General features: G+C 41.6%; 1 protein-coding gene and 1 long non-coding RNA gene across 9 annotated transcripts in view; one reads left to right on the forward strand and one right to left on the reverse strand.

Annotated features, from left to right (window-relative positions):
- LOC122461680 overlaps window positions 1-26,438 on the forward strand; it is a 40,169-nt gene extending 13,731 nt beyond the window's left edge. Inside the window, exon 3 of one of the 2 annotated variants that reach the window (XR_006283777.1) lies at window positions 26,201-26,438. This is a non-coding gene — a long non-coding RNA (uncharacterized LOC122461680). The remainder of the gene's footprint in view (window positions 1-26,200) is intronic. The other variant, XR_006283778.1, reaches the window with a different exon arrangement.
- On the reverse strand, window positions 3,486-14,767 carry SERTM2 (serine rich and transmembrane domain containing 2). 7 transcript variants are annotated; one of them, XM_043522493.1, is made up of 4 exons: window positions 14,309-14,751; window positions 13,325-13,395; window positions 12,842-12,895; window positions 3,492-7,457 (listed from the first exon to the last, which is right to left on the reverse strand). In XM_043522493.1, exon 4 carries the CDS (start codon window positions 6,869-6,871, stop codon window positions 6,590-6,592), a length of 282 nt encoding a protein of 93 aa, XP_043378428.1. In that variant the 5' UTR covers window positions 6,872-7,457; window positions 12,842-12,895; window positions 13,325-13,395; window positions 14,309-14,751; the 3' UTR covers window positions 3,492-6,589. The 7 variants fall into 7 exon arrangements, 6 of the variants coding, with proteins under 6 accessions (XP_043378428.1, XP_043378427.1, XP_043378423.1 ...); XM_043522492.1 differs by having other exon boundaries at window positions 13,325-13,417; XM_043522488.1 differs by having other exon boundaries at window positions 13,325-13,431.
- Window positions 26,439-26,786: the final 348 nt, after the last annotated feature.

Here is a 26,786-nt window from a genome sequence, read left to right on the forward strand (position 1 = left end):
TTCAGTGCATCTAGGGCTGCTCAGAACTTTTCAGAGCTGTAGTAGGGTGAAAAAATCTGTGAGCAACAGTGAAACTCACATTAGTTTCACTCTTGTTGCCAGATGGGGATGGGGGGAGGATTCCCCTGGGTGCCAGTCTCTGTACAGCAGCAGTCCATCAATGACCCAAATGGGAGCCTTTTGTGCATTTAAACGTGCTTTAGCATCAGACAAACCAGAGGTATGTTGACAGAACAATGTTTTGTTTTTTGTTTTGTTTTGCAATCAACTTGAATTCGTTTGAATTAAAGTTGCTAAGGGATTAGAAACTATAGTATGTCCTAAATATAGGTATGTCTTAATTTGCTTGATTGGCACCTGTGTTTGCCTAGCCTGGGTCTAAGCAGCTACACTGCAAAGTGGCACTACAGTTACTGTGTCCTCACTGGTGCTCCACTCACCTGTGTCTTGCTAAGACTTCTGGGGGCATATCCCATGGTTCTCAGTGCTGCAGTAAGCTAAGCAGCCCTATGACTCTTTCCTAGTGAATTGTGGAAGAACTTGCTTGTCTCTCTGGGCACCCAGGGTGAATTGTGGGAAGGCATTGGAGGACTTTTGGCTCTCAATTAATCTAGCTTGTGTCCTCGCTGCCAAGCGGATGTGGTGTCAGTCTCAGGCTTTAGCCTATGGCCATAGACAAGCCAACTTGGGTTCAAAGCATCACGAAAATCCGGGATGTGGCTTTTGTATGTGTGGTTGGCGGCGGGGGAATGAGGGGCAATACCTGAAGAAGAGCCCAGGTTAACTCTGCAGTGAAGAGGGACTCAGGGTGGGACTTGAGTTAGTTCAAGGACTTCAGGTATCATTTTTTCATACAAATGCCAAGTTTAAAATATTTTGTAGTGAATGGGCCAATGATTTAGATCAAATGCCTAGGGCCTAATGTGGCTGTGAGGGAGGTAACCTTTCTTGAACCATACGTGGCCACAGTAGTGCTCCCGAGACGCTGAGCTTCAGTGCAGGGTGGAGAGAGAGCAGAGGCTGTGTGCCTGTGTGGGTTTGACTCACTTATGCAGAAAATTGACTGAAAGAATGACTGGAATCATGAAGTTTATATAAAATTTATTTCTCATGAGTCCTTATTCTAGCCAGATCCCTGAACTTCTACTTGATCCCTAAAGTTAGGTGTCACCTCCCTCTAGCTTAGAACTGGATGGGGCTTCCTGTAGGAGCCATCAGTGCCTCTGTCTAGGTTAGTCAGAGGGACACTCCACATTTCCCTGGGTTGGGTTCACTGCCTCTCTAGTGCTTGCAGTTGCTAGGGAAGACACTAAGAAAATGAGGCCAGAAATTGAAACCAGGGTATGCCCTAGTTATTTATTTTCCATTAATAGTTTACACTCTAAAAATTTAGCTGTTAGTAAGTTTGTAGTCTATTAAAAGTTGTTATACTACTTAAGTCCAATAGCACCAAACCCTTAAATGGGTCATCTGAATAGATCCCTGTGTCTGTAAAACCATGAGAGTGAGTGTCAGCTGGTTGGCTGCTAGGAGTACAAAGTCATTCTGGACCTTATTGGAGAAATAATTTTAAAGTGACCGCTCTAAAATAAGTGAAAGACACTTATAGTTTGCAAACAATAAAATAATTGGAGAAAGTAACAAAGACCATTCCTGAGGTCCATGTGATTAATCTTCCCCCCCCGCTCCAGTTGCTAAATTTACATAAAAGCTAAATTCACATTGATGTCCATATAGGCATTATTTATAAATTGTATCTGATTTGGACAGACCCCTTCCTGATTGTCACTAACCCACTTCCACTCTTAGCTAAATATAATCTACAGCTGAATGAGTTCCTCCTGCCTGTATCTAAGAAGATCCCAGAACACCTTTGATAAAAATCACTCTGCCAAAACCAAGTTTAACATTATTGTTCATGCAGAATGTTAACTGCCTTGGAAGATGGACTTAATCTTCCTCTGTTGCGAAAGCACTAGGGGAAATCTGTACATAAAGCAATCCAGGGAGAGGGGAGAAGAACCTAGTAATCTAGGAGTTAACTTTTCATTCCACTTTTTGCATATTCATTTTGAAGCCTAGGCAAATGGTAATTTTTTTAAAAAAAGCACCAGGGTGAACTTTAGTATCTGTAAACTTCTCATCTTCCTTTTGGACCTTTGTTGTCTCTACAGATCTGAGGGTGATGAAGGTCACAAAGCCCCTCGTAGAGTCTAAAGTTTATGCTCAATGCCTTGAAGCCATGACCGTAAAACAGCACCAGTGCATGTATAATGTTTGTGTCATGAATGAATGCTGCTGTAAAATATTAGATTCATATCCAGATCTCCACAGTTAGATAGATAGCATCCGAAAACTGATATGGGAGATCCCCTAGCTTTGCTTGATTCCTATAGAGGAAGAGGTCCTAAATCCTTTCTCAGCATCTCTTGGGTATTTATCAATATGTATAAGAATACACTTGAATGCTTTTTATGTGTCATTTTTACAGTCCTTTCCAAGCATGCTAAAAGTATCAAACAGCCACCATCACTTGTGGATTTTTTTCCCATCAGAGACCCCCACCATAAAAGTTAATAGAGACTGATTGGACAGATTGTGAATCAGGATTTTTAGCTCTTAAAGTATGTTTGTATTTGAATCTTTTGCTGTGTTTTAACATACGTTCATTATGTGGTGAAACATGACTGTAGATGGGTGTGGGGTGGGGAGAGGATTCTTGGCAACCTTTAGGCTAAATATGATGGAAGAATTTTTGAGGACTATTAAGGGCAGTTGTGATGGCTTCTGTTTCCTGCTGATTGTGAGTTTGAGTAAGGTTATCAGATTCAAACAGGGCTGGACTGTAACCTTACAATCCAGCCTAAGAAAGAGACCCTACCAGGAGAAGGGTCGGAACCAAATTAGGACTCAGTCAGTCAAGCCTGGTCCTTTGCTCTAGAGTGGAAGTGATCTGACTGCAAAGGCTCTGGCAATGCAGAGTATGGGGGCTCCTTATGTTCCCTTATTCTCCTGCATGGGTGCACAGTAGTACCTTACTTCTGTGATTCTCCAGCAGTCCTAATGATTCAGTTGAAATCAGTGGGACCACTGGAGGAGTATAGTACTCCTCCACGTGAGCCCTACTATGAGCTGCTGGCCCTGTGCACATTATGGTAATAGTATAAAGCAGCCAGCTGATTCAGAATTGATGTATAGTGTTTCTCTTAGGTTTTATAAAAATATTTTTTAGCAGATGGACAAGTGGGAAGCAAACAAATAAAGCTTGTGGAGGGAAAAGGTGGTGAAATGAGATCACAACATTACAGATCCAGCAACTCAGTGCTTAAATTGCAGTCGTCATTCAACATAACCAAACCAATACCAAAGTCCACTGAATCCTTATGACTCGAATAGACCCACAAAGGCAAATTCCAGCCAGCAGTCTCTTTCCCCGGAAGGCCCATGCTCTTGAAAATTACAAATAGGAACAAAAAGACTACAAATGGAGAACACGTGTTTTATTTGTTTCTTTGAGAAATGCAGGCTTTAAAATCTGCTAGCCTTGAAAAAGACAAGCAGTGCATACAATGTGCATATGTTTTTTCTAACAAAAATATATATAGGTCTTATGTAAATAGCCTATCGAGGGAGCATACCAGGCATAGGGCATACTGAGCTGAACAGCTACTTGCTGTCTGAAATGGAGACACACAACATTGGAAGGGAAAAGTGATGCTGTATGTTGGTAGCTCTGGCTGCCTTTCCTGGCAGTATTGTATACAAATATATTATCTGCCCAAATATAATATATGATTAAATATAAATGGATCAACCTTTCATTTACAATATATTTATTAAATCAATTTTTGAATAAGAATACTTTTATGAGTTAAAATATTTTAACAGAAAATTAAGGGCCCCAATCTGCCACTGAATTAATTGCTATTAGGATTGGGCCCAAAATCAATTTGTCTGTCATTATTCTTTGTACTAAAATATCTTCATTAAATAGATATATCTGCAGCTCTCTCTGTTTCTTGGGAGTAAAACTTTTCCTTCTCTGGGTGGTTGTGATAGAAGATTATTGTTTCTCAGAGACTGTTAATTGCCACATGGGTTAAGCAATGGTCAGAAGCCTACGGCTCTTGTACACTTTTAAAAGGGTCCTGAAAAAGACGGCGGTGGACTTAAGATTGCATGGGGTAAATACATATTTTAGCCAGTATTCTGTGCTTTTGCTGCTGAAAGAATGAAACTGTATCAAGTAAACCTTTTTTTATATTGTTAAACACACATCACAGCATGGCTCAGTTAGCAGCAATCTGGTTTAGCAGGATTTAGATTAAATCCTACAGCAAGTAGAATCTGGACTCCTAAGGAGTGCTGATAGAGCTGCACAACAACAGGGAGAGTGCTGCACTCTGAGAGGTACCGTCCCTCAGATGAACTGTTAAGCCAGGGTCCTGTCTAGTAGGTGCTCAAGTGATGATCCCATGGCACGAGTACAGGATAACCTGTGACCTGGCCTACCTTTCTCTTCCAGGCAAATACATTCTAATGTCCAAGGCTGTGTGGAAAATATTGCTGAAAGTATATTGGATGTTGTGTTTCCTTACATAGTTACTACACTAACTGTTTTCCCCATTGAGCCTGCACCTCATGGAGTATGCTGAGTACAAAAGGTGCTATTCTACATGGAGAAAGAGTCTTCCAGTCAGAACAGCAGTGACAATAATGCTAATCCTTGCTGTGGACCATTCATGACCAGTGTGGTTTTAGCATCTTGTTCTTCCCCATAGAGAGATAAAGAAGCCAGACTCCTAGTCAAAAACAACCCATGGAACAACTGACCCATAAGGATAAAGAAATCACAATTCCCGAAGCATTGGAAGAACAAGTTCTTGTTGTTGTTACAGGTCTGTAGAGTCAGTGTCATTGCTAATTTTAGCACTGTTTGTGTGTGGAGAGTTTGCACTTTCAGGCCCTTGGAGAGACGAGAATTGGCAAATGATTGTATATAAAGTGGAAAGCACAAGGGAGTTTTATCACAAGGCTAGATTTAGACAGGAGCAAAGGAGGTAAGATGTGCTAGTTAAAATCCATGGGGAAGCACCTGCCCAGTAAACATGAGTTTAAATGATCCCTATCTAAAAAGTGTTGTTATAAGGGATAGTGGCCCAACAGAATTGAGATGCTATATTTGATTGCCATCTTTCTGATCCATGTGAAGAAAGTCCTTATTTTTTTCCATAGAGTATTGCATGTTTATATAGAGAGATGTTAAAAGGACATTCCCAGCATATTGTTCCATAATTTTAGATATTTTTTTCTTACTATTCCAGTTGATCTCTTGGAATCTTGCTCTCCTATTTCAGTGCTCATATTTTCCTTTAATTTTGTATGCACACTAGTTGGTCATTTAGGATAACTCCAGAGTACAGAGCTGTGCATGCTGATTTATTATTGCAGTGTGGGGCCTTGGCATTCTCTTCCCTTTCCCTTCTCCCCTGCCCCCGTATCCTTGGGGGAAAAGTATTGGGAGTTTTAGCGTGTTTCTGGAGGGAAAAGCTACATGGAGATGACAGAGAGGTCCAAGTTCAGAACAACCTTATCACTGTTAGCAATGTCCACTTAATTCACTAACATTAAATAGGATTTTAATTACTGAGTGACATTAGGAAAGCTGAAAGAAATGAACCTAGTTTTAGGGAATGCAATTCCTGCAAAGGAAGGGCAGGGACACAGAGGCAGTGTGTCTTCTGCATATGACTCATGCTGCTTGATTCATGCAAAGAACTTTACCTTTTATTTTCTTTCATTCTGAATGAGCTGCCTCTTTCTGATAATTGGAATGCACTATTCACTCTTTGTTTGATTCTTAATGTCTGAAAGTAATAGCCCCAGTATATAATGCACATTGGCCTTATAGCAGGAACGCTTGTCTATTTCCAAAATTGCATTTTGCAAATGTGCTATTCCAAGTGGAAAAAACACCATTTAAGATTTTCCTTCTTGAATGGGATGGATGTCTGGGGATTTTCACACACTATTCATTTTCCTTATGTGCCCTGTGGGTTCTTTGAGCCTGCACCACAAATTAACTTTGAGTTCAAGTCTCTTATCAGGCGAGGAATCTCCTCTAGCAATAGAGGGGAAGATAACTCAGCAAATACATCTTTCAGAAAATATTCTTGTACGTTTTTGGTTTTTTGGCTGTCATTATAGTAGCTTTTATCATTTGGATTAAGTCTTTTCAGGAGGAGCCGAGTCTCTCCTGAGAGCAACTAGGCTTCTGTGGTCTAGATTTTATTTAGGACATGTGCTCCATATTCTCATAGAAACCAGACTTCTCAACACATGTTGCTTGCAGTCTTCAGGGGGCAGGAGTGTTCTAAGCCTACTGGTTATTTTATGACTGTCAGTTCACAAATGAGTCAAATGGTACTGCCCTAGATGCTGAAAATGTTTGTTTGATACATGTAGAGTACATTGCAGAGCAGAGTGGGCAGGTGGGAGTTCTCCTCCCCACAAAGCACATGCATATTTTGCCAAACAAAAGGTGCTTTGTGAGCCATGCAACTCTTTCCTCCAGCCTGTTGCTTCTGTGTCATTGAATGCTAGGAATCCTGCTGTGCATTTCTACATCTGTAAACTGGTGTGCATTCTCTGTGCTTTCTGGAGAGGTGGTGATTGGGGAGATCACGTGCTTCAGGCGTAAGAGCATGGTGAAGAGTAGTATGAGAAGGATGGCCAGGAGCGTTAGGAACAAGCCAACGTACATGTACAGGTTGGCATATTTATCTGCTGTCGTGTTTACTTCTGTAGCCAGGGTTGGCAAGTGGACACGGCCAGTAAGATTTCCACGGTATTTAAAATAAATCTCAGTCATTGCTCACTCTCAGGTTTTGTCCATTTTCTCTATTCACCCTTAATATGTTGCCTTCCTTCACCCATTTCATGAAGAAAATCCAGAAAGGGGGTTTACACCTGAAAGTGGATGCTGACCAGAGTTCTGTAGAGAAAGCACAATTGTGTTGGTTGTGAGATCTTCACCCTACTTGGTTAAGCAAACTGCTCTACAGGAGCCTTTGGAAGTCATTTCTCACATGCCCCATTAGAGATCGATTTTTGTTGTTATAACTTCTTATGCTGTCAGAGTTTTAATTTGCCCAAATCTCTTTAGTCCTCTTCTGGAACTAACAGATCTGAGTTGCTGCTGGGCTTAGCTCTATACAGGCTTTCCTTTTTGAACAAAGGAAGTGAACTTTCTGCCAACCTATCACGTTGCAGATGATTTATTCCTGGGTGAACTGGCAAGCTTGTTTTATCTCTTGCTAATATGGTTGATGATCTCCACTCTCCAAAGTTATGGGTGTCAGTGATTAGATGAAGGAGAGTTTGGAAAAAATGGGGTCTTTTCCACTTTCCACATTGAACTGATTCTGTAATTAGGGTCAGTCAAAACCCCTTCCTTTCTAAAAGGGAAAGAGATAACAAAAAGAATTAGTAAACCCAGTTTGTACTGTACTCTCACCATACCAACCTGACAGATAAAGGATAATATGAAATTGGTATCTGATCTGATCGCTATTAGAGCATTGCATTTCCAGGGGTATGAACTGAATTCGCGGACATGGGTCCTGTGAGCCATTTGGTAATCTGGAAGAGCATTATGTGTTTACAAAGGTTCTTTATACCTTTAGAGGAAGGGTACTGTTACTCTGCATAATTCACTATTGTTTCCTATTCTAGTATTCTGTGTTTGTGGGTTAGGGAAACACCCACTGATTATACAGATGAGGGCCATTAAAACTAATGGAGGAAAAGATATGAACCCCACTGCCTTCCTACACACAAAGCTCTGCATGCGTCATCTCAGCTATAACTTGAGAAGGATACTGCTGGCACAGAGTGTCCTATGAGCAGCTGAAGCTCTGCCACTGTGGACTGGGTCCTGTGTACAAGTGCCCACTTACCTCCCACAAGCAAAGCTGGACAGAAAAGGGATTCCCATCCCATGGGAAATTCTGACATTTCAAAAACTGATCTCATTCCAAATTGTAACAATGAAAAATTTCTCATGCAACAGAAAGTCCAAAAATATTTCTCTTAGGAAACCTCAACATGTTTTGTTTTGATAAGGTAAGAACATTTTGTTAATGCTGAAACATAATGTAAAATATCTAATATGCACACATGAAATATTAAAATGTTAACTCACATGATGAATTTAAAAAGTTAATTGTGATTACAAAAATTAATCATGATTAATCGCAGTTTTAATCCCACTGTTAAACAATAGAATACCAATTGAAATTTGTTAAATATTTTGGATGTTTTTCTATATTTTCATATATATATATATATATATTGTATTCTGTGTTGTAGTTGAAATCAAAGTGTATATTATTTTGTATTATAAATATTTGCACTGTAAAAATGATAAACAAAAGAAATAGTATTTTTCAGTTCACCTCATACAAGTAATGTAGTGCAATCTTTGTCATGAAAGTGCCACCGTTCCAGAGGACATGCTTCCATGCTGATGACACAAGTTAAAAAAATAAGGCATTAATTAAATTTGTGATTGAACTCCTTGGGGGAGAATTGTATGTCCCCTGCTCTGTTACCCTCATTCTGCCATATATTTCATGTTCTAGCAGCCTCTGATGATGACCCAGCACATCTTGTACATTTTAAGAACACTTTCACTGCAGATTTACAAAACGCAAAAAAAAGTACCAATGTGAGATTTCTGAAGATAGCTACGGACCTTGACCCAAGGTTTAAGAATCTGAAGTGCCTTCCAAAATCTGAGAGGGGCGAGGTATGGAAGAGTAACGCTCCGATATGGAAACTACATAACCCAAACTACCAAAAAAGAAAATCAACCTGCTGGTGGCATCTGACTCAGATAATGAAAATGAACATGTTGGTCCACACTGCTTTGGATAGTTATCGAGCAGAACCTGTCATCAGCATGGACTCATGTTTCCTGGAATGTTGGTTGAAGCATGAAGGGACAAATGAATCTTTAGAGCATCTGGCACATAAATATCTTGTGATGCCAGGTACAACAGTGCCATGAGAACGCCTATTCTCACTTTCTGGTGACATTGTAAACAAGAAGAGGACAGCATTATCTCCTGCAAATGTAAACAAACTTGTTTGTCTGAGCGATTGGCTGACCAAGAAGTAGGACTGAGTGGATTTGCAGGTTCTAAAATTTTACATTGTTTTATTTTTGCAGGGTTTTTTTGTACATAATTCTACATTTGTAAATTCAACTTTCATGATAAATAAATTGCACTACAGTACTTGTATTAGGTGAATTGAAAAATACTATTTGTTTTTTTACAGTGCAAATACTTGTAATCAAAAATAAATATAAAGTGAACACTGTACACTTTGTATTCTGTGTTGTAATTGAAATCAATATATTTGAAAATGTAGAAAACATCCAAATATATTTAAATAAATGGTATACTATTGTTTAACAGTGCGATTAATCGTGATTAATTTTTTTAACCACACGATTAATCACAATTAATTTTTTAATTGCTTGACAGCCCTAATTTCAACATTATTGAAACAAAACAAAGTGAAACATCTTAGTTTTGATATAAATGCATTTTCAGAGGGAAAACAGTTCTGTCTTTTTTTTTTTTAACCAGTTCTTCCCACAGGTCAGTGCCACATTCTTCTCTGGAGGGAAAAAGGCTAGCTCTAATTCGCTGTGGGTCCAGGACCGGCTCCAGGCACCAGCGTTCCAAGCAGGTGCTTGGGGCGGCAGTCTGTGTGCTCGCGGCGGTAAATCGGCGGTAGCTTCTATGTTCAGCCGTCCACAGCGGCAGTTCGGTAGCAGCTTCTATCTTCAGCCACTCGCTGTGGCGGCAATTCGGCACACTGCTTGGGGCGGCAAAAACGGTAGAGCCGGCCCTGTGTGGGTCCCATCGGTACTACCACTTAGCTGGCTTGGGTGTTACTGAAGGGCTGAACACAGTGTCTCCACACCACTCCCAGCATTTGCTAGGATCCCCCTTGGTTTCAAACAGTTTAAAAATAGATAAAAGGATAACTTAAGGAATAAGTGGGCCAGATCCTGCTGGATGATAGAATGGTCAAACTGGGCTGTACTGCTGGCTTAAACAGTCAGCTGGGGATTCCCCTAGAATAATTCCTGAGTTGGTTATCTGGCTCTGTTCCACCCACTGGGGTGTAGAGGCAGGAGGGGGCATGGTTAGAGTGTGCTGCTATGAGTTCTGTCAGGCCCTGAGCCAGCCCCTAACCTAAACCAGCCCCCATCGGGCCTCATGATCTGGGGGAAGGAAAAGTGGAATAAAGCCATTTTTCCAGCACACCTGGGAGTTTGATTGTTCTAGGGCTATTTGCAATGGGCAGCGTAGTGATGGTTACTGCAGAATAGTGCAAATTCCTGGGGACTAAGCATGCAACATCCCCAGCAAGTTGCATTTCTGTGGGGCTGGCATGTGAAGGAACGGCACTAGGAATGAAAGGTGGGATTTTCAAAAAGCACCTAAAAGACTTAAGTCCCTTTAAAAGTCAATGAACTTGAGCATCTAAGTCTCCTAGGTGCTCTTGAAAATCTCCCTTGAAATTCTCTCATGACACGACCATTGGGCTGTCAGGATAGCAAAAGCTTGTTTTGCCCAAGCAGCTAAAATAATTAATTTGCGTTGTAGACTATCACGTTTTATGCCAAATGAATTTCTCATGGCCAAGTTACAAACTTTCCAAGAAATCAAAGGTTTATAGGAAATGCTGAGAAATGCTCACTTACATTGGCACAGACAGCACTGTTATAATAAATGCAATTTTAAAACAAGGGTGGTTTATGAGCACATAATTGTAGGCCTTCCTGAGGGCAGAGGATAAAATAAAATGGTATGTTTTTTCAAAGTGTTTGGATTGTCCTTTCGCAGCTTAGAAAGATACTATTTCTGAAAGTTTCAAACAGGCTTTATTATTCCTTTTTCTCTACCCCAACCATCTCCTATCGATCTCTCCAGACTTCCCAGACGGCTTCAGCAAAAAAAGCGCCACTGAAAACAAACAAACCCCTTGGACTTCTGCAGCCTGTGAGCCCTGCGTTTGAGTCTGGTTTTACGTAGCCTTTGGCACATATTATTTTAATTGAATTCAGGGCATAAGGATGACATTTAAACTTCAGCAGCAGTCCATGGGCCAGATGTGCTACACCAGTGTATATCCAGAGTAACTCCTTCAGTTTAGGTTTACACCTATGCAAATGATACCCTACATCTCCAATTTTGAAATCCACTTTTGAAAGCAGGAGATCTTGTGATATTTTGGTGGATTCCCAGCTTTTTTCTCTCTTGAGGTTTCTTCCATTCTTATTACTTATTAACCTGTCCAGGCAGACTGGGGCAAAGCTCTTGCTGATGCAAGTCCCCTGGAATTAGTGCAGTTGCACCAGAGATAAATCTGGCCCATTCCATGTTTTTTAAATACTTCAACACTTCTGGAAAACCAGAATGTAAAGAACAAGGCCTAGATTTTCAAAAGTGGCTAGTGATATTGGGTGCCTTGGTTTTGGAGCCCAAAATGATGCCCTAGAGGGGCCTGGCTTCCAGAGGGCAGGTGCTCAGCACTTTCTGAATATCTGATCGCTTTATGTTGTCTCAAATTGAACACCTAAAATTTGAAGCAGCCAAAATCACTGCTGACTTTGGAAATGTGTTTTCATAAGCCTGTGTATAAAATACTATATAAAGGCTTGTGGGGCCCACATTTCTAATGATTTTGGCTGCCATATATATATATATATATATATATATATATATATATATATATATATATAAAAAATGTAAAATATAATATGGGTGCCTTTCTCTGAAACAAAGTGGTTAGTAACACAGCTCACGTGTTATTAAAGAACTCAGTACTTTTCCATTCTTAATCTGATGCGTGTCTATTTATCCTTCATATGAAAAACAGAAAGACAGGAGACTTCTGGGAGGTGATAGTACAAATGAATTCATATCCAGTATGGGGTGAAGTTCACATTGGTGGAGACTGCCAGCAGAAGCACCCTGGACTATGTGAGCCCCATGCTGGAAACACTCCCCTGTGTGTCACAGGGTCTCAGTGCAGTCCCCACATAGGCCAGCATGGAGAGCAGGGGCGGGACCAAGAATCCATGTTCCCAAGGATGCTGGCATCTTACCACGCTAAGTGGCATTGGTGTGGTGATAGTGGGGGCTGCCACTGCTATTTCAGCACACAGGCTGCAGCAGAGGACTTGAAGAATAAGGCTATGCTACAGCCCTGGACTTTGGCTCTGAGTGGGTGGGGGGCAGTAAATTTCACTCCCATAATTCCCACACTTTGCCTGAATAAAGCATGAACTTTCTCCGTGAAGAACAGACTCACTGTTTGTAGCTAGTAGGAAATACAGGATATGGCGGGAGCTTGTTTAATTACACCTACTTTAATACTATATGATTTCTCCACCACTGCCGAAGTGCAATCAATGTGTAGTCTGACATGCTATCAGTAAAGTGCAGAACATTGTCCTTACCCCATGTCTGTAGCTGTCTCAGCTGGTAGAGAAAACTGAAATCTGCGTCTCTCCCTAAAGACCAGAGTGGCTAATGGCTTGACATACTTCTGAAAATTAGACTGTATAATGCTAAGCACATTAGGAGTTCAAGTGCAACAATTAATTCCAAGCCAAGAGTTTGAATTAATAGAAGTAAGAGATTAATAGTGGAGATTTAGCATGGATTTTTATTACTTGTCGTCTGATTAATATAGAATTGCAGGTAACATCTGGAGACTTCAGCTTCATTTGGACTGTTGAAAGTAGAGAAATTACCTATATCTTTTCCAGAAAGGAAGCAGTTACCAAGATCAGCCAAAGAGCATTTCACTGCAAAATATAAGAATTTGAAATGACTAGCAGGTATTTCAACGTGCAGATCTTTTTGGATACTTGCTTTAGTTTTACAAAGACTGTTATTAGCAGAAAAGGCTCAGGAACAGAATTTCAATGTATTTTCTGTAGCCGTTTCATCCCACTAGCTAGCCGTGGCAGCTGGGTTATTTAACAGCAGGTAAGCAAATCTGATATGCAAAGAGGCTGCACAAAGCCAATTTCCAAAGCAGGTTAAGATCTGAACTGTCTGATTCAGAACCGAGTAGGCAAAGACCTCCCTGCCCTGCTTTGGGAGCCTCCAAATTAATCGTCAGACTAACAGACATTTGTTAAAGTGCAGCGCATCAGAAGTAGAAACCAAATTCCCTAAAAGATCTAAGTTGTTGATCAATATTTGTTAATTCAGAACAGGATCTGACCTACTTGGAAAATATGGTCCAATCCTGGGAGCTGCTCACGCCCTCGGCTCCTCATTGATGTTAGTGGATGAGGCCCTTTGAGTCCAAACAGATAGTTCTGTCATAACAATTCTGTAATTATTTTTGAGAAATTATTTAAATTAGGCAAGTTCTGTAGTTTAATAAAAAAAATCAATAATGGAAATGGAGGCTTAAAACAAACTAACATCAGAGCACTTTCCCTCACCATACGTAACAGACATACAGAGGGCCAAGGTGCTGAAGTCATTCACCTCCCAATGAAGCCAATATTTGCTGAGGGATCTCAGCATGCTCAGGATTTAGTCTGTTTTTAATGACCCAGACCTGACCCACCCCATGCCTTGCTTCTATAGCAAAGGAAGAGAAATAATGATTTTCAAACCCTGCAACACAATAAGTACGGCCAGGATAAAACCAATGCATAGCTAGATAACTGCAGTAAATGCTCTTATCTTAGATAGATGCTTCCATTCCTTTGCTTTCTTTCCATTATCAGTTTAAGTTTTAATAGGTAGCAAAGGATCCTTGAAACTGAGGACAACAATTGTGAGCTGTTTTTGCTGTTCCATCCGGTACTAAAACTACCACAGAGAGATGAGAACAGGATTGAACAGGACAATTATTACAGTAAGAGGCGCAGTTTGAAACCACCAACGTGGGCTTTCCTAAGCTAGTAGTTCAGTCCTCCTTTGCCTGGCTGGCAGAAGCAGAAAGACCCTGGTACAGAGCACAGTGTGCTTCATAAGTTACACTTTAAAAAAATGTTGAATAAGCACAAAAAAGCATTGAAATGCCATTTCCATCTGTTTCTTGCATTTTCCCCAGTGGGAATTTGGGGGCAAGGGTCTCTTCTTTCGTTGGCAGATGGTATACTTTTGTTTTGATGCCAAAGCGTAAACTAATGTGTCTAAGCCTCAGCTATGCCAGCATGTAGGAAAATAAACAAGAATTTAAAGAGCATAATTACCTTTCCTAGCAAGCAGGATTGGTGGGAAGCATCTGGTTCAGACCTTGGACTTGCTGAGAATTTGTCTAGGAACATCTCCCCCCACTAGCTGGGTCTTCGGAAGAAATATTTGCTGTCTTACTGCTGGAGCTAGAATATCTTCTTTCGAACAAGCATGCGGAGTGCACTTTCTCCTTCTCTGCTCTTGAAGTAAATGTTTTGCTGCATGACAGGCAGGGGCGACTCTTATTCCAGCTCTTGAGATGCCAGCCGACAGACTGATTTAACCGCATAAATGCGGATATTCTTCCTTCATTCAGCAAGGGAGGGTGGGGAGAGTCTTCTGTTCATGTGCCTGAACGCTTGAATGGAAACAGCCTTAGCCAGACAGTTCCCTCCTTCAGCTGCTGTAGGCAGTTGTTAGATTGTAGAAGGAAAGGTAGCTCTCCAGCACTGCTGCTACCTCTCCTCAATAAGGAGGGAGGGAGGAGAGACCAAGAGCAAAGAGGCTGCAAGCTACACTGTGAGCAAAGTTTGTGCAAGCCTCTTTTTAACTCTTTAGAGCCCAGGGGCTGTAAACCAGTCCTGCTATTTGACCAGGCTGCCAGATATGAACCTTGGAGGAGAGATTGGTTAACTTTGTTTCGTAGGAGAGTACACAAGTTTTTATTTAATGCCCAAAGGTGTTTTTTTTCCTAGAAAAAATCTCCACTGTCTTGTGGAGGAATCTAATGATTCCTTCTGTCTCTAGAATCAGTGTCATTTACAAGATGAGAACACTGTAATCATACCTAAGCATGGCTTCACCGTGTTGTGGATTGGAATGAGAAATGTGATTTCTATGGTTGGTATCTTGTGACTTTCTATTGGCTCTTTTCTGTGATAACAGAGGTAAAGCTATGGTATAATGCTATAGTTAGCACTTACATTGCACCTCTCCTCTGAGGATCTCAAAGCATTTTACAAACACAAATTAAGCTCCACAGATCCTCTGTGAGGTTAGGTAAGTCTTTTCACCACTTGACAAACGTGGGAATGGAAGCACCGAAAGTTTTAAGTGATTTACCCAAGATTGCACAGTGAGTCAGTGACAGTCAGGACAAGAACTAGAAATCTCAGTTCACTGCTCTAGCCAGCAGGCCAGTGTTTCTAAACCCTTTTCAGATTGGTGACCTCTTGTTTAAAGTCAAATCTTTTCAACTCCTTTCGTTTACTGTACATGTAAAAATGCATCCGTGATAACAATAAGCCTATCTAATTTGTGTGTGTGTGTTTCAAAAGGTTGACACAGCATACTTGAGCTTGAAGGGTAAGGGTGTGCAGGGAGTGGGGGAGTGAGATTTGATTGAAATAAAATTTTCAGTGCTTTGCAACCTCCCCCACCATTGACTTTCCTGACCCCAGGGGGATGGTGACACACTAGTTGTGAACGCTTGCACTGGAAAACCATCTCACTCCTCCACACTGCGGAGAGAAGGACTGTACTGGGAGGGGCTGCTTCCTCTGCTTATCAGAGCGGTAAGGATCATAGTTGCTGGAACTAGGGGTGACTGCTGCACCCCCGGCTTGAAGTGGCTTCATTATATACAGGGTTTACAGTTTGGTTCATTGATTCTCAGCATCCTCACTATACAAATTGTTCCAACATCCCGGTAAGGATCAGACTGGGACAAGCCCATGCAGGTGGGAGGTAGTATGGCGGGAAAAGATAAGGTTGTGATAAAGCAGCACTTCTCTCCTATGCTGCTTTGGATCACAGGAGGACTAGGAGAAGGGGCCACATGCTACCCCTCAGCAAGAAGATGAAGAGGTATGGTAGGGCATAAACAGTGAATAAAGCAGGGGGAAATAGAAGGTCTATCTGCCTCACTCTCCAAACAACGGCTACGAAAGTTTTGTGCTAACAATGTTAATTTGGGGAGAGAGAGATTTTCTTACATTCCCAATGCCCAGGCATCAGTGAGCCATTTCCCTTTAAGAATGTTTTGAAAATTTAGCTTTGCATCTTCACACTAGTTCCTAGTGGATGGTTGCCCACTTCAAAAAAGCAAGTGCCCACTACTGGCGCCCATGTTGGTAATCTGAGCAGAGTGGCTGAGGGCTGAAGAGGCAGTATACCCTACAAGTGGTCCCTGAGGCACACTGGCAGAGCGGTATGGGGAAGTATTTGCTGCCCATGTTATACCCATTCTTCTGAGGGTTTCAGACTCCAGCTCTGACAAAGAAAAACATAGCCCTCTGAAAAGCTAAAATTCTCCTACACTTTCTCTGCCGGCCACACCCTCTGAAAGGCAAGACATATCAAATTACTATTATTTTAATTTAGTTTCCCATTTTCTTTATTGCATTATTATCCAGGCTGTCCAGCATTGCATCCACATAGCCTGTATCATGGACACTGAGCTCCTTGATAAGCCTGCAGTCAGGAGTGTAAGAAACTGAATCTGGGGGGAGTAAGAATATATGTAATTTATTAAGCTGATTTGTATTATTTTCTTTAAAAATCTTCATATATAAACTGTCTGTAAACTTTCAAAATCCTGAACAGACATACCCTTAGAAAGTGTGTGGGCCTAGTTTTAGCCAGGAATGAAATTTTTACAGCCCTGGGAAAATGAGAGTGTATAACTGAAATGCTGAGACACCCTGACTTTAACAGTGCTGGTAAGCATCACTGAAATGAAATGCCTTTTCTCCTCATCAGTGTATCTACTCTTCCCCGCTTGGCTTATTTTCTCTTTGCTGACGTTGCAGTAAATCATCTGTCCCCTTGCAGGACAGCACCAGTGTTTGCTGGACAGACAATCCTATATTTCTCATTTACCTCTGTGGCAGGGTGTCATAAAGACAGATGAATTCTAGACAATGCTGCATTTATTAGCCACAGCTGGGAAATTGCTCAGCTGGCTGAATGACCTCTTCATCTCTGCGGAGCATGTAAGGCTTCCTTCTTCTGTACTTTTGTTGAGCTGACCAATAATAAAATTGTATATTTAAAAAAAAAAAAAGACTGTTCAAATCCTATTGGAGAACTAGAGATGGGCCCAGTTACAGCCATTTTTCAAACAGCTGTTCTGAATTTTGGGGCAGAAGCTTGGGGGTCTGGTTAGGCTCTTACTTCTTTCAACGGCAGTACTTAACTGTAAAAACCGATGTGCAGTTAAACGGCTTCCTGCATCAAAGCAGTCATTTCATGCGTTCGCCATGGTCCCACTCAAGTCTTGTAATCTTTGTTTGCTCTTTATTAAATCAAAGGTTTAGTATGCTGGTTAGTAGGTGCGTACAGAATGTTCCTGTGTGGGCTCTTCTACCATCTGAACTAATATATCCCATGAACAAGGTGAAAACATGCTGTACTTTGGATCTTTAACTACTGCTTTCAATGCTGCTGCACTTAATGAAGAAAGAGCACTTGCTCTTCCGGTCCTCCCTCTCATACTCATCTGCTGTACAAGTATTTCAAGGATGTTTTGTTAAAAAGCAATTGAAACCCTCAAATTAAAGGGACCTCCTGTGATCACTAGGTATCTGTGGGTTTTCTGTGCTGGGGACAGTGTGGACTGGTGGATTGTGACTGTGTGTATCTCTGTTGCTAACAATTGTTTCTTGCAATCAACAGAATTTCAGAATTAGGGGCACTTACATATTTGCAGTTGCAACCATATGAAATACTAGGGGATAGGGGTTGAGATTAAGTCCTAACTGAGGGTGTTTTGGATGGCCTGTGATTTTTCTGAGTCGGAGAAATGTCTGAAGCTTGTTCTGTGTTTAGGCATATTGATGATGCTAGTCCAGTGCAGCCACACGTTATTTGGAGGATCACAGGCTCTACCAGCTCATTGTTTCTTTTCCCAGGTATTGGTAATCTGGTAACCTCTATTGCTCCTCTCACTCCTCACAGCTTTCCTTCTATGCGTAAGCAGCAAATCTGCCAGTCCTTACAAGTCAGTGGGAATTTTGCTGAGTAAAGACCACAAGATTTGGTCCCAGGATGTGGATAAATTGGAGAGAGTCCAGCGAAGGGCAACAAAAATGATTAGGGGTCTGGAACACATGACTTATGAGGAGAGGCTGAGGTAACTGGGATTGTTTAGTCTGCAGAAGAGAAGAATGAGGGGGGATTTGATAGCTGCTTTCAGCTACCTGAGAGGTGGTTCCAAAGAGGATGGTTCTAGACTATTCTCAGTGGTAGAAGATGACAGGACAAGGAGTAATGGTCTCAAGTTGCAGTGGGGGAGGTTTAGGTTGGATATTAGGAAAAACTTTTTCACTAGGAGGGTGGTGAAACATTGGAATGCGTTACCTAGGGAGGTGGTAGAATCTCCTTCCTTAGAAGTTTTTAAGGTCAGGCTTGACAAAGCTCTGGCTGGGATGATTTAATTGGGGATTGGTCCTGCTTTGAGGAGGGGGTTGGACTAGATGACCTCCTGAGGTCCCTTCCAACCCTGATATTCTATGAGTCTATGATTCAGGAGTAGAAGTTAGCTGGCTATCTCTTGAAAGTCTGGCTGACTGGTGTTAAGCGGATGTGTTAAAGGTTTATGGTGCGTTCATTGTAGAACTCCATCTTTCCCAGCAGAGCATTCTTAAAAAACTATGCCAGACGGATTGTTGTCAACTAGCCCAATGAACTGATATTATTATTATTATTATTATTTTATTATTATTGTTGCCACATGTAATTAATGCTACCTAGCACTTCTACATCTTCAAAACACTTATAAACATTCACCTAACCCTCCTATTTCCCCACTGGTACTTCACAGGGGTGTGGTGTGTGGGCTGCCTGGTTTCCTATTAACAGCCTTTGGCTCAGCTAGTGGCTGTTCAGGTCAGTAGTGGGTACATTTCAGAACTGAACACTCTTATTTTAAAGGAACACTCTTTATTTTAAAGTAACGAGCGGGTAGGGAGAGAATTTAAAATGACATAACATACATTCCATCCCTCCAGTTGGCTGCAACAGATTTTGTAGCGAGTGCTTCGGCAAAATTTCCATCCAGATGCTAGGGGTGGTCATCATTATTTTATTTGAGATACTCTCTCAGCACTGTACTGAGAAAGTCCATTTTAAAATAAAACTAATCAAACATCTTGCACTCCTGAACACAATGACATGCAGCTGCCTTACTTGCTTTCCATGAAAAACCGAAGGATTGGAGACCATACTTCTTGGACTTTGGAGTGTTCACTTGTCGTTTGGGTTCTCAGGTTCAAAGTCAATGCTGTAGAAGCTGGCATTGCTAACACTGACTTCAGTGAAGAGGCAGCATTGACCACTGGATAAGGCTCTAGACTGGGAACTGATCTGAGCTCTTTCAGAATCTGCCAATTGACCACTGGGTGACCTCTCTGTCTCAGTTTCCATCTATGTAAAATGGGATGGGGGTATTGATACTTACCCACCTTTGTAAAACAGTTTGGCAGCTATGGATGTAAAGCACTAAATAGATATGCCAGGGGAATTATGCCCACTTTTTACTCCAAGGCAGAATTCCATTCCCCTTTTGTGATCTCCCAAAGCTATCTCCTTTTATCCAGTAAACTGTGATTGCATTTGCTCATGTGTTAGGAATGCAAATAATTGACATTTTTAAAAGGCTTCAGGCTGTTTTGAATGTTTGCCTTTGTTCTGAACTTGCTCCCTACCCCCTCCCTCCCACAGTCCCCCAAAACACACACACACACACAAATTATTTATGTATAAATGATTACTGTCTACCACAGACACGGGATATTCTGTTGGAGTCAATGCTGCTAAATGTTGGGACCATTTATAATTTGCTTTAATATTTTAAGTATTAGATTGTCATGCATAGAATTTTATATTCAGAGCATCCTGGAAGTTTCACTGTGATAAATGAGCTCATGAAAAGGTGATATTTTAAATTACAGGGATGGTGTTAACATCCTTATTAAGGGATTGCATAGCATGGTGCTAACCTCTTACCTCTGGATCTCAAGAGGAGAGAGCTGAAATGATCAGTGCTATCTGTCAACTTCTCCAGGTCCACACATGAACCAGCAGATCATGGATTGCGAGGCAGATTTCCTAGATTTATCTGCAGGGTTTCACAGTCCTCATTGTAGCTTCTTGCAGGAAGATGGACTGCATTCATCATTACAGCTTGTGAATTAAATGAACTTGGCCCTGTCTGTACTAGAGAATTTTAGCATTGTGATACCATAACACACCACATGTCTGCACACCAAAAAGCTACCCATGATGCATGGGCATTCAGACCACACTGGCACTGCACTTGCTCTCCCAAGCATAGTGGAAGGTCGAGAGTGCTAATGTCTGTCATGTCTCCATGCATAAAGTCCTACATTACAACATCCTGTAAAGTGGGTTAATATTATTCCCTGCACTTTACAGATGAGGAAACAGAGGGACTAATGACCTGTTTTCAGAGGTGCTGAGTGCACAGAGCTCCCACTGACGTCTTCACCTCTGAAAAATAGGTTACTTCTCCAGGATCACATAGGGAGTCAGTGGTTGAGCTAGGAATAGATTCCAGGTTCCCTGACTCTTAATTCTGAGCTTTGACCTTTTCCTTTGAAGTACTGTATGACAAATCTCTCAACAGCATCTGTTCTTAGACTTCAGCATGAGCCCTAGACCAAAGCATCTTTTGGATGCTTCTCTGATCTGTTTGGGGCTTGATTATTGCTAGGATACACATCTGATATGTGTTAGCTTGGCGATGGCCCTCTTCATTTGAGTCACTTGAAATGGGCACTAATTTTAAAAAAATAATTTTTCAGGCTTGTCTTATGGTCTAACTGTTCTGCTTGCCAGAAGATCTTAACAAGATTGACAGTGTACATTGACGATTGACTGCTAGTCCTTTTTTTTAGGAACAAGATAATGAACTGGGTTTGAAGAGAATAGGTTGTTTCCCTGTGTGACAGACAAATAATCCATCTGGACAGTGCAGTGTTTGGCAGTGAGGTGTTTGGATGATTAATAGAATTTTCTAATATTTACACTTCCCCGTCAGGGCCGAATCTGAGAGGAGATTCAGTTCAGGCCACAGCAACAGGATCAGCAATTTAAATGTGAATCTCTGGGTAGATTTCTGCTGTTGGGGTCTACTCATTTCTCTGGAAATCCTCTCTATTCAGCGTGGAGTCTGCAAGATTCCCCAGTTTGTTCCTTGCTTTAAGTAACTACTCCTTCAGCCAGCCCCTTGTATCCCCACATGATAGCCGCCAATCTTCTGGCTCTGGCATACTGGTTAGAGCTCTCTTTAGTGTCTGGTAATGCTGCTCCTTAGACGGGCCAATGAGTCACTCTTCAGCCGTCCACCATACAGCCTCTCCCACATTGAGAATGGTTGTGCTGCCTCTGCAAAGTCCCTGCTGGCCTGTGGAGTCAGACTCTTGAGCCTGCACAGATCCCCATTTAATCTGCTGGGGCTCCATGCAGATTTCTGTCCACAAGGAACAGTTTATAGGATATGTCATGGTCGAATCCCTGAGAAGCGGTTGTCTCAAATGCAGACACGTACGTAGAACATAATCCAAATTGCAAGGCATTGCCCAGTACCTTATGTTTAATGATCCCATGGTACAATGGTAAGGAAATATTAAATCATGGAAACAGTAAAGCTAATTAAAGGTGGGCTTGATCTGCAGAGTTTAAATCCAGATCAGAGCTTTCCTAAAGTGTGGGTGTGGTCAGCTCCCAGATGTGGTGATTTTTTTTTCCAGCCCAAAGTTAATAGACGCAGGAGCTCACTAACTCTCTTCCTGGCAAGGACCCTTTAGGGTTTAGTTTTTCGGATCTCTTAAAACACTTCTAGATCTTGTAGCTCAGTAGTTATTTTCCAAACAAGTGATTGCAAGGAGATCAAAGTTGAATGCATAGTGAATAGAGATATGGTCCAAGGGCAATGCTAGTTGTAAAGTAGTTAAATCCCTCTTTTAAACTGCGTCATGTTAATAACATGACAGGTTTAACAGATGGCCTTGCTGCCTATATTCAGAGGGGACCCCTTCCTGCCTATAATCAAAGGGAACCGTTTCCTCCTTTACAATCATTAAATAGTAATTACAAGAAGATATACTGAGGGGGAAATTACTTTAAAACAAAAATATCCACTTAAGTTACATTTGTTTCTTTAGGATTATTTTATTCTAAAGCAGAAAAAACTTTCCCCTGTCCTCACTTGCAAAACATGCAGCAGGAGAGAACTCTTCGCCACCACCCATATGTTCACATTTCAGACGCCAACACATTCAGCTAGGGGTGGACGAACTCTATTTAACCCCATCTGGAAGAAGCATGTTGTGGTTAGAGCAGGAGGGATAAAAGCAATGACAGACTCAAGAGTTCTAATATTGCCCTGCCACTGCTTAGTCTCATAATCTTGGGCAAATCACTTAATTTCTTTGTGTCTCAGTTTACCTATATGTAAAATGGGGATGATGATACTTACATCCCACAGATGAGCTGAGGCTTGAAGGGATGTAAAACACCATATTTCATCTTAAACCAATTTCTGATTAGTGGGAATTAGGATGAGACCCTCATGGGGCAGAGTATTCTACATCTGTCTACTGTGGAGTTTCTTGCAATGGCCTCAACAGCATCTGATACTGGCCACTATCAGAGACAGGAATTGACTTAGGAATGGATCAGATCTGTTATCCATCTAGTCCAGTTGTCATGGAGTCACCGGGCAATGCTCTGCAACTACTCCATACAAAGCCAATCAGGACTCTGGGGAAGCGTGCCTCCTCTCTGTGGGCATACTGTCTCCAGGGCAAGAAGCTTACACAGCTTCGACCTTCCTGGATCTGACCTTGGAGCATTCAGCATCCCCTTTTCACACCATGCGCTTCCCACAGTGAGTCCGCACAGGCAGGGCTCCTGGGGAAGCCAGAGGGCCCTGCACCCCAGCTCCACAGTCAGACATGACTCTCAGCCAGCCAATAAAACAGAAGGTTTATTAGACGACAGGAACACGGTCTAAAACAGAGTTTGTAGGTACAGAGAACAGGACCCCTCAGTCAGGTCCATCCTGGAGGCCAGAGAGGCCAGACCCCGGTTCTGGGCCTCCCTCTCTTTCCCCAGCCAGCTCCAAACTGAAGCCCCCTCCAGCCCCTCCTCTGGCCTTTGTTTCTTTCTCGGGGCAGGCGGCCACCTTATCTTTTTGTTCTCCAACACCTTCAGTTGTCACCTTTGCAGGGGAGGGGCCCAGGCCATCAGTTGCCAGGAGACAGGGTGTTTGCCATTCTCTGTGCAGACAGCATCACACCTGCCTAGGGCTCTGCAACAATCACACACCCTTATCCCAACACCTAGATACTTAAGAAAGGCATAGCGGAAACTGAGGCACCCGCACAATATTTGGAGAAAACCTTAAGAACATTCCCACTTTGTCACACCAGTATCCTATGTTCCATTAGTCTGGGCTTGCTGTTGCTCAATGAGCCTTTTCTAGGTGGAATAGATGTATATGGCCAGGGGAAAATCCTACTTCTGACTAACGTTATTTTTTGGCATGGGAGCTTGGGGTGAGCTCAGTTTCGTACTAATACCACGAATTGTATTAATGGCAAACCCTTGATTGTATTAATCCACTTGGTGAGTTAATTTAGCAAGATGGATAAACAACACCAGTTTCATCCTCAGAATCCTTCTTCTTTGTAGGGGAAACTAAAAGAGGCGTTGCTTCTTTCTCTTCCTCTGCCTGCTCTCCAGAAGCGGCTGCTTCATCCCAATTGCGAAAAGACCCTCTCTAGTCATGAATTCATCAGTCCTGCCTCCTGCTCCTCCTTCTCCACCTCCACTGTCCGGTCCCTTACACCTCTGCCATTTAGGGTCAGGAAGCCCTGTGGGGCTACACCCTACTATGCTGGCCATGTGCACTACCCATATCCTGTGTAATGGAACCCTATTTGTCTGCAGCTGGGGCTCTCCATGCCCACAAAGGGTGGGAGAGGATTTGCCCCATATAACTGAGCCTGTGAAGCACTTTAATCTGTTGAATGCAAGGCATTATGGGAATGTAAATCACCGCTCAGCTCAGGTGCAATAGAAAGAATTGATAATCACAAATAGGAGTTAATTAGAGATGGGCTTTGGGCCTCAGTTCCAGACTTAACACCCCCAAATCTGGGAGCACTTAGAATTGCAGAAAGGGGGATTCATTTCAATAAGTCTCGGAACATGGAGAAGTTCCAGAATACTGGCGGAAAGCTAATGTGCCAATATTTAAAAAGTGTAAATGGGGTGACCCAGACAATTATAGGCCTGTCAGTCTGACATCAATCCCAGGCAAGATAATGGAGCAGCTGCTAGGGGACTTGATTAAATAAAGAATTAAAGGAGAGTAATATAATTAATGCCAATCAACATGGGTTTATAGAAAATCCTATCAAACTAACCTGATATCTTTTTTTTATGAGATCACAAGTTTGGTTGATAAAGGTAATAATGTTGAAGTAATGTACATAGACTTCTGTAAGGCGTATGACACAACATTTTGGTTAAAAAAACTAGAACAATATAAAATTAACATGGAACATATTAAATGGATTAAAAGCTGGCTAACTGATTGGTCTTAATGTAACTATAAATGGGGAATCATCATCAAGTAGTTGTGTTTCTAGGGGATTCCCTCAGGTTTGGGATCCCTTGACCCTATGCTATTTAACATCTTTATCAATGACCTGGAAGAAAACAGAAAATCACCACTGATAAACTTTGCATAAGACACCCAAACTAGGGGGAGTGGTAAATTGTGAAGAGAACAGGTCACCAGTACAGAGCAATCTGGATTGCTCGGTAAATTGAGAGCAAGCAAACAGAATGTGTTTTAATACAGCTAAATGTCAGCGTATAATCTAGGAACAAAGGATGGGGCATACGATCCTGGGAAGCACGGACTCTGAAAACCATTTGGAAGTCACAGCAGATAATCCACTGAGTATGAGCTCTCAGTGCAACCCTGCAATCAAAAGGGCTAATGCAATCCTTGGATACATAAACAGGGGAATGTTGATTAGGAGTAGGGAGGTTATTTTACCTCTTTATTTGACATGGGTGTGACCACTGCGGGAATACTGTGTGCATTTCTGGTGCCCACAATTCAAGAAGGGTGTTGATAAATTGGAGAGGGTTCAGAGAAATGCCATGAGAATAATTAAAGGACTAGAAAATATGCTGTATAGTGACAAGCTAAATAAATTGAGCGCCTTGAGTATCGCAAAGATTAAGGGGTGACCTGATCAGTGTCGAAGTACCTATATGTGGAACAAATATTTGATAATGGGCTCTTAGTCTAGCAGAGAAAGGTATAACATGATCCAATGGCTAAGAGCTGAAGTTAGACAAATTCAGACTAGAAATAAGGCATACATTTTTTGACAGTGAAGGTAATTAACCATTGGAACAGTTAACCAAGGGTTGTGTTGGATTCTCCATCATTGCCAATTTTTAAGTCAAGGCTGGATGTTTTTCTAAAATAAGCTCTAGAAATTATTTTTGGGAAGTTCTATGGCCTATGTCATACAGAAGGTCAGACTAGATGATCACAAAGATTCCAAGGACTTAAAGGGACCAATGAATCAGAAATAAGGGGCGTTCACAAAGGATAGATCTGCGTCTGTGTTCAGATTCTGAACCCCACTTCTATTGAAGTCAAAGGGTGCTTGGATCTTGGCTTTGGTTCAAACCTGTGTCTAATATCAAAGAGTCATATGTCCTTCCTCCCTAGTCTTTGGATCAGCAACAGCATAAAAGACACTTGGCTTGCCAGTGGTGCCAATTAATTACCATTCTCTTTTGGTGGAACAAGGGATAAGTTATCACTGTCCTGTGTGCTTAACTACCATGCTTGCCTTTTAATATCCAGCTTTCGTGTCTTCCCCCCAACCCCCCCCACCCCGCCTTCTCTACAGAAAATACATTTCCTTTTTGTCCCCAGAAGCAAACTGCCTGGGAAATCAGCATTCCATGAAGTGAATGAACAAACAGCTTATAGAAGGACGGAATCTGTTTATCATCAGAACACTGGGCTCTCTGTTTTTATTTATAGCATGTTACCAACTAAAGTTCCTTTTTGCTTAGCTACTGCGTGAATGAAGACAGCTTTTTAATATTAGTAAATAAAAGCTCTATACATAAAAATTTGCCACATGGTTCTTGTATACTGAACTTACTTTTTTCCTTCATGAAGTTCACAGTTTGGTCACTTAGTAATATCCTTCCCATCCCTCATCTCAAATACACAATGCACAGAGGTACAGGAAGGTTGTGTCCTGTTATATATTGTTATGGCTCAAAACTATAGAAGAATATAACTTGCTAGCATTTGTTTCTTGATTATTTCATTTTTGTCCAGGAATCAGTATGTTCAGCACATTAGGTTCAGTGCTGTCTGAGCTGTGACTCACTTCACTAGCCACACAAGGAATGTGAAAATGTCAGAGCTATTTTTTATAATTCATTACAAAAAGAGGATAAGCTGTATGACCAGGAAACACA

The sequence above is a fragment of the Chelonia mydas genome, chromosome 9 (genome assembly GCF_015237465.2).
Source record: "Chelonia mydas isolate rCheMyd1 chromosome 9, rCheMyd1.pri.v2, whole genome shotgun sequence".
Taxonomy (NCBI): domain Eukaryota; kingdom Metazoa; phylum Chordata; order Testudines; family Cheloniidae; genus Chelonia; species Chelonia mydas.